The sequence below is a fragment of the Pteronotus mesoamericanus genome, unplaced genomic scaffold, assembly GCF_021234165.1.
Source record: "Pteronotus mesoamericanus isolate MK-2021 breed Mesoamerican mustached bat unplaced genomic scaffold, CSHL_Meso_final scaffold_31, whole genome shotgun sequence".
Taxonomy (NCBI): domain Eukaryota; kingdom Metazoa; phylum Chordata; class Mammalia; order Chiroptera; family Mormoopidae; genus Pteronotus; species Pteronotus mesoamericanus.
This window is the reverse complement of record NW_026555312.1, coordinates 33286242-33294540: the sequence shown is the minus strand read 5'-3', so window position 1 is coordinate 33294540 and position 8299 is coordinate 33286242. Positions and strand designations below refer to the sequence as shown.

The following is an 8299-nucleotide window of genomic DNA, read 5'->3' as shown; positions in this document are numbered from 1 at the left end:
TGTTTTTGACTGCTCTAATTCCTTCTGGGTCCTGCTGCAACCCTTTTGTCCCATGACCCCTGTCCATCAGCCCTGCCATCTTCACCAACCCCCAGATGACTAAATGATGTACAGGGTAGAGGGAGGAGGCCTGGGAAGCTGTGCTTGCTTGCCACCAATTTGTGGACAGTGGCTACTTTCCCTGCCTGTGGCAAAGAAACAGGGCTAACCAACTTGTCTGTGCCTAGGTTGTCTGCTATGGCGGGTGTGCTGTACCCCAGACAGGTGAGTGTTGTGGATTTATGTCTCCTGTGACCATCTCAGGGTTGGGCAGCAAACAGGCCCAAGGAAGGACCATGTTCTTACGTTCTCTGGGGCTCCCTCTGGTCATTACTCTGGATTTTTTGTTTTAAACAGACAGAGGAATGCTAAGGGTTTACAATTTTCTGGAGACTTCTTTATTTATTCAGTATGTATTTATTAGGCACACTTGGTGTTGAGCACTGAGCTGGGCTTTAAGGCTGCAGGAATGCCTAAGATTAGGTCCTAATCTAGTGTACTCATTAAATCAATTATAATATACCATGATAAGTGCTGTAGTGAAGGATGCAAAATGTGCTATGAAAGCAGAGGAAAGAGTTTAATCCTTGGGTAGGAGATATGTTTTGGGGGAGAGAGTTAATCTGGGTCTTGGAGGACAGGTAGGAGTTTGCTAGTTGGTGAGGTATGCCACTAGTATTTCCAGCAGGAGATAAGAGAGAGTGTGCCAGGCACATGTGAAGAGAGGGAAGAAGTGAGACTAGAGGACAGAGGCCTTGGAGGGGAACAGGGATAGATGTGGGAAAGGCCAGGAGAGACCCGATCACAAAGGGCTGCAAATTCCAGGCCACTGAATGCCTGTATGTGGAAGAACAAGATAGATCTCTTGCTTTGTCTTCATCCTTGCCCTTTAGGCCCCTGTGGATTTAGACATGTACCAAAGCTCCTACATGGTCAACTATAAACCGTACAGGAAGCACAAGTACTCCAGAGTCACATCACGAGAGGTAAAAAGTCACTCAGTATTGTCTTCCATTCAACTGCCCACTGAAATCACTGTTATTTCATTTGTATTACATGTACATGTTGGAGGCACTTATTTAGAATATCTGATGCCAGGAGATTGAAGAGGTCTTGTGTGTGTGTGTGTGTGTGTGTGTGTGTGTGTGTGTGTGTGTGTGTGTTTGTGTGTGTGTGTGTGTGTGTGTTTCAAAATGCACATAAACTATAAGTCATGCATACAGAAGAGTGTAAATAATATACACTGATGGTTTAAATAGCACTGTTAAACCAAATACCAGTGCACCCATTCTCATGTAGCTCACACAGTGCAGTTAACAGGACCTCAGAGCCCATGGGTGACCCTTCCTGCGTATATGCTCCCCACCTCCAGAAGAGCTGCTATTCTGAGTTGAGGGCTAATCATTCTCTTGTGTGTATATATGTTTTAAAGAAGAAATACTTTTATCCTGTATATATGTATACTTCTAAACAAATTGTTTAGTTTTATCTTCTATTAAATTTATTATATATTGGATCATATTTTTTGGTACCCTACTGTGACTTTTATTTTTTGCTGAACATTATGACATATTCTTCATTTTCTGCTGTATAGAATTGCATTGACTGTATAAGCCACCATATATTTGTCCCTTCTCCTGCTGGCAGACATCTGATTATTTACTTTATTGTTACCCTGATGCCCCCAAATACTGCAATGAAGATGAGGTACAGCCTCACTTGCAAGAGTTCACCCATCTGGGGCATGGATTGGTTGCCACAGGAGACATTGCTGTTTTCCAAAACGTTGCATCAATGTACCTTCTCCCCAGCAGAGGCCATCACTCCTGTAACTCTCTAATCTTGTCATTACTTGGTATTACCAGACATCTAAAATTTTTGTCAATTTGGTGCATTTGAAAGAACAGTTTTCTGTGGTCATACTTTTCATTTCATTTATCATTAATGAGGTTCAACATCTTTTCATTGTTTATGAATATTCATTATTCTGTGAAATGTCTGTTCATGTTTTTTGACCATTTTCTACTGAATTATGAATCTTTTTCTTATTAATTTGTAGGAGTCCTTTAAATTCTGGATATCTTTCACTTGTCAGTTATTTATGTGGCAGAACTCTTCTCCAGTTGGTCGTTTACTTTTTCACTGTCTTCCAGGGAAAAGAAATTCTTATTTTAATGCAGCCAGATGTGTCAGTCATTTCCTTTATCATTTTCTCTTTTAAAGTCTTGTTTAAGAAATCCGTTTCTATCTTGAGGTAGCGCCACTAAAAATAATAATAAGATCTATACAAACAAAGGTGGAACAATTTCTGAGATAAATTATTTAGAGGAAGCAAAGTGCAGAATTCAATTGCAATATGCATTGTTTATGTACAAACCACAGGTATGGATATATACACCTATGTTTATACGTCAAGAAAATATCTCTAGAAAGGTACAGAAAACACTGCTGATAGTGGTTACTTATGGAGACAGGAACCAAGGGAGGAGGATGGGAAAGAGATTTTTCAGTACTTTTTTGAATAGTTTATTTTTTTATTGTATTTTTTCCATTACCATTTATCTCCTATATACCCTTTTCGACATCTAACCTCCCTGTCCCCTGCAATCACTACGATGTTGTCCATGTGCATGTGTTCTTTTTTTTTTCTTGTTCCCTCTACCCTTTCCAACACCCCCCTAGAGACACTTTTCACTCTTAACCCTTTTGTATTATTTCAGTATTTCCCTCTGTTGTATTCAATATGAATTACCATTCAAAAACTAATAACACTTTTTAAGTAATAAAAGTGTGCTCTGCCTTGGATATTTCCAAGGAAGCTACATTGTTTGTCATCTCTCTCAGCCTCCCATTCATGTGTGATTTGTTCCCACAGCAAGTGAAGGTGGAGACCCAACTTTGGGAAAAAGAATTTTATAAGTTCGCCCCCAGCCCCACACCCAAACTAGAGGATGGGTACCCTGCCTTCAAAAGACCCTACATGAATGCCAAAGACCTGGGACACCCCAGCTTCTTCCCATCAGTGGATACAGTGAAGGACGAATGCAGGTTCCCCAGCATCTGCCCTTCCATGCATCCAGTTTCCCATGCTCTATACCTGGCCCAAGGCAATCCAGACTGGGTCCACCGAAGTGCTGACTTTCTGTGCCTCCTGGAGCCAGAGCACCAACCTGCTGCAGAGGAAGGCAAAGGATACCTTCTACTTCCCGGCTGCTTCTGTCCTCATAGCCGCACAGCCAGGGTCCCTATCCTGAACCGATGGGGCCCCCTCCTGCCATTTTACCAGTAGGAAGGGTAAGAACACCTTCCAAGGTCACTGTGGAAATCCCTCACTCTCACAAGGAAATCTCTGCCCTGGTTTTGGATTATAGAGAGGAAGACTGAAAATAAAACCTTAAAAAGATGTTCCAGTTGCACTGGGAGTGTGCTTGTGCTACTTACTCCCTGGTCTGCCCTAAGACACAGCATCCCCACCACAGGAAGAGAAAGGGAGGGAGAAAAAGAAGGAAAACTGGATGTATGGAGGGATGGAATTTGTGTGATGTTTCATTATAAGTAAGAATCCTGCTGTAAAGATTCTTACTGTTTTAGGCGCTTACAAATTAGGAAAAATTATGTTTCCCATAGTCATCTGAATATTCGGTGTGACAGTAAAACTTGAAATGTTATTGGATAACTTTCCCCCTTACAACTCTGGTGCAATCAGGAGTAACCATTTAGAAGCCATCAATAGAGATTTTGTAAACATATACATGTATGAACCAGTTAGAAAATAAGCTAAACTGCTGTAACAAAGGGAAACAGTACAGCAACTTGAACAACATGAGGTTGGCAGTCAAAGAAGATATGGCATCTTTTCTGTGGCTTCCATCTCTGGGCCTAAGGTGGCTGCTCTGACTAAATTGTGTGCTCCCCTCAAATCCATATGTTGAAACTCTAACCTCCAATGTGACTTATTTGGAGATAGGGACCTTAGGAATTAATTAAGGTTAAATGAGGTCATAAGTGTGGGGCCCTAAACCAATAGGATTGGTGCTCTTCTGAAAAGAAATTTATTTTAAAATGCTCTAGCAAAATTAAATGTTTGGTAGAATAGGAGAATAAGTGAAACAATACCAGTGACAAAATAAAAATTGTAGCTGGGTGATGGCTACATGGAAGTTCATTACCCACTCTCTCCACTTTTATATGTTTGAAAATTTTCATCATAAGACATTTAAAAAGGAAGGGAGGGAGGGAAAATAGGAAGAAAGGAAAGGAGGGAAAAAAGAGATATGCTCCTTTAGGTTAACCATTAGCTATTTCTAAGGGTGTCTAATTTCTAATATTCTTCTCATCCTTGCTATACTCATTAAGAAAAATAAAGAATAAAGGAAGGAAAGAAGGAAGGAAGGAAGAAAGGAAGGAAGGAAGGAAGGAAGGAAGGAAGGAAGGAAGGAAGGAAGGAAGGAAGGAAGGAAGGAAGGAAGGGGAGGGAAAGGAAGGGGAGGGGAGGGAAGGGAAGAGAAGGGAAGGGAAGGGAAGGAAGAAAGAAAAAAGAAGAGGGTGGGGGAGGAAGAGATAGAGAGATAGAAAGGGAGAGAGAAAGAAAGAAAAGTGATAGTTTGATCCCTGGTGAGGTTGATTAATTTTGCAAGTGATATTTATCTTTTCATCAGCTGTAAAATGTTTCCTAATCACTGTGTTCCCTTCTCCCTTACCTGTACAATCTTTAGTGAATCTGTTTATCCCTAACTCCTTTTGGAGTGTCTACAAAAGAAAGTGTCTATGAACAAAAGTTCACTACTTCTCAATGCATATCAAAAAGTAACATTTTTTTTCACTGTTGGGTCATGTAGATCAGTTGACAGTTTTAATACATAGGTATTTCCAAAAATGTTGTAGTTGAGCTGAAATCATTTATAATAACAAGAGCTGCTCTTTGTTGATCATTTATTACATACCAGGCTCTCGGTGCACACATCAGAAACATCATTTTATCCTCACACATAGCTGCAGGAACAGAGGTTCAGGGAGCCCAAGACCACACATGGCAGAGCCATAGTTTGAATCCCAATTTATCTGATTCCAACTCCAAAGTCTCAGTCATTTTTAGAACGTTATATGTCATTTTTATTCCAAATAAATGATTGGAAGTCCTTCAGTACAATAACTGCATTCCTCCTAATGTCCATGTTTCATTGAGTAAACATCCATTGGTGTGAACAACGAGCTGGACCAAGAAGAAGGCCTGGATTCAGAGCCCTCCTCCTGAAGTTCTCAACCTGAGGTGTTCTGGAGGCCATGGTCTTCATCACAGACTTACAGGGGGTATGACTGGCTGTGCTGATGATACAAAACAGATCACCAAGATGTACCTGGACACCAGCACAGGAGTGGCTAGAGACAGAAGGCTAGCTGTAACCTGGGTCCCTTGGAGCAGGAAAAGATAGTGGCAGGGAAGCCCAAAGAGAAATCACTCAAGAGAGGAGCATGAGCTAAAATCCCAATACACTGCATTTCAGGCACTTGCTGAAGCCTGGAGTCTGGGAAACTGGGCAGTGTCTGGACAAGAGCCAGTGAAGTCCGGATTCTGCCTCAGAAATCTCCATCTAGACCCCAGTGCAGCAAGCTTCCTCTGTTGGCATCTAGGAGCACCCTGCAGTTCCTCCCCATGTTACCCTCAAGGGAACCAAGACACATCTGATTATTTCTCACCACCTTACATCACCATCCATCCGGGGCCCTTCAGGTGCAGCACAATCCTTTCAACCGTACCACCCTGCCTTCCCTACATGCACACTCAACAGTTTCCACCTCTGTGCCTTTGAACTTGCTATTTCTTTCTTTCTGCTAGGAAGCCCTTGTTCTGCTCCCTCCAGCTGAATCATTCCTTCTTCTAACAATCCCCTGTCCCGAACAGTTTGCAGTTCCAGGTGTTCCCAAAGATCTTCATTGCCACGTCTCTTACCAGGGTGCTATGAGGATTGCATGAATGAACCCCAGGGACCTGGCAAACAGTGAGGGCTCAATAATTGTTAAATCTTTAAAGTTTTTATTATCTTTAGAATTACTACTATTTTATTTACCTCAGTGAGTGTTTCGTGTATCTTTGCTGCTCTTGAAACCTGGTATATAGTAGGTGCTCAAAAACTATTGAAGAAATGAATGGGGGTGTGAGAGAGAAAGGGCTTTTCAAAGGAAGGCACAGGAATGGGGTGGCCCAGCCCTGCTGCAGGCATTCTCTGTAGCAGCTCTGCAGGCCCCCTCCCTCCGGCAGCTTCAGCCTCCTGCCAAGATTGTGCACCCACCTTCAGCCAGGGAATGTCAGGTGAATGTACCTGGGCAGATATCCCCAAGTATGGCCCACAACTTTGCCCACTGAATTCTACTCTCTACCAATTTAAGTCATCTGTGGGAATAGGCAGGGATGATGGTGGGAATTCCAAAATGGGTTTGTCACACCCCCCAACCCTGTCCTACCCCAAATGCCTTCCTAGTCCCAACTCTGGCTGGACCTAACATCTGTGTTTAATCGATAGAGTCAGGAGGTGCCTGCTTTGGTTGACAGACATTTTAATATTCTCAGAAGACAGCTCCTGGCTACTTGCCCAGTTTATTCCTGAGACAGAATGTAGCCAGATGCCAACAGAGCATGGACCTAGAGCAGCTGTGGAGGTGAACCCAAGGTGTCACCAGTATGTGCCAGCCCATGTCAGGCACAGCACAACCATCGAGTTAATATAGTTCACACTCCCATTGTATAACTAAGGAAACTGAGGGCTCAGGTGATTGGACCAAATATCACAGGATTTGAAGCTTGTTTTTTACTTTTCCCATGAAATCTCGCTTCCATGAAAACCTTCATTTTTCTCATCTATAAATTACACCTACATCATAAGGTATAAATAAGAATATATGTAAATGTACTTAAATATTTTTAAGGTTAATAAAGAGTTTCTTTCATAAAAGAGAATAAGCTGACACCCATGTGGCTGCACTTGCTTGTGGATTTCCCAGAACTGTCCCCCGTGCACTTAAGGGGTGCTTTTGTCATTTCTTAGCGAAAGTGGGAGTAGGTGGAGTGGGCAGGTTGGAGGTGGGCTGATAATGAAGTTGCAGAAACTGGACTGAGAGGTTCGAAGATAATGCTGGCAGTCCTTACATGTGTATATTTTTCAGAGCTTACAAAACAAAGCCAGAGACAGTATCTCCCTTAATTCTTATTTCATCTTTGTGACAGGAATTCATACCCCCATTTCACAGAGGGGATAAGTAACTAAGGCTAAGTGGGGATGCAGACCCCAGGCCTGCACTTCTGGATCAAGCTGCTGCCCACTGTGGAGAGCTGTCTGTGGAAATGTGTCTAGCAGGAGATCACATGAATGCACAGTGTAAAATGCTGACTTAGCTCCATCAGGTCTACATGGAGAGTGACTTGGTCTGGAACAAACCAAGAATCTGCATTTTTATCCAGTTCACCTGGAGGTTTATGCTCTGGATCACACTTTGCAAAACAACAAAAGTGCATAAATATTCATAGAAGTCTCAAGCAGACAGCAGCAAATCTCTGCTGGAGAAAAACTCATAGCTGGGTGTGGTGGAGGTGGAGGGTGGGCTTTGGGGAGATCAGAGTGTGCTTATGTTGATATATCTCAAGAATGTTTTGGCCAGGCAACATGCCAGGATGTGTACATTAATTTCAAAACTTTAAAAAATATACCTCTTTAAAAATTATATTTTATTGATTATCTTACTACAGTTTTCCCAATTTTTCCCCCTTTGCCTCTCTCCACTCAACACCCCCCACTCCCTCAGGTGATCCCCACACCTTTGTTCGTGTCCATGGGTCACGCATATAAGTTCTTCGGCTACTCAATTTCCTATACTATATTTTACATCCCCATGACTATTCTGAACTACCAATTTGTGCTTCTTAATCCCTTTACCTTTTCACCTACTCCCCCAAAACCCTCTCCCTTCAAACCATTCTGGCTACCTTCAAGCCATTCTCCATATCTATGTATCTATGATTCTGTTTCTGTTCTGCTTGTTTGTTTAGTTTGTTTTTTAGCTTCAGTTTTTGATAGATATGTATGTATTGCCATTTTATTGTTCATAAATTTGATCTCCTTTTTCTTAAATTAGTCTCTTTAACATTTCATATAATAATGGTTTGGTGATGACAAACTCCTTTTGCTTTTTCTTGTCTAGGAAACTCTTTATCTGCCCTTTGATTCTAGATGATAGCTTTTCTAGATACAGTCATCTTGGTTGTAGG

The 8299-nt window shown here is 41.9% G+C and overlaps 1 protein-coding gene across 1 annotated transcript; it reads left to right on the top strand.

Annotated features, from left to right (window-relative positions):
* Positions 1-237: 237 nt before the first annotated feature.
* Positions 238-3328, top strand: SPMIP9 (sperm microtubule inner protein 9). Its single transcript, XM_054592172.1, has 3 exons — positions 238-264; positions 933-1025; positions 2915-3328. The coding sequence occupies exons 1-3, from the start codon at positions 238-240 to the stop codon at positions 3326-3328; spliced, it is 534 nt and encodes a 177-aa protein (XP_054448147.1).
* Positions 3329-8299: the final 4971 nt, after the last annotated feature.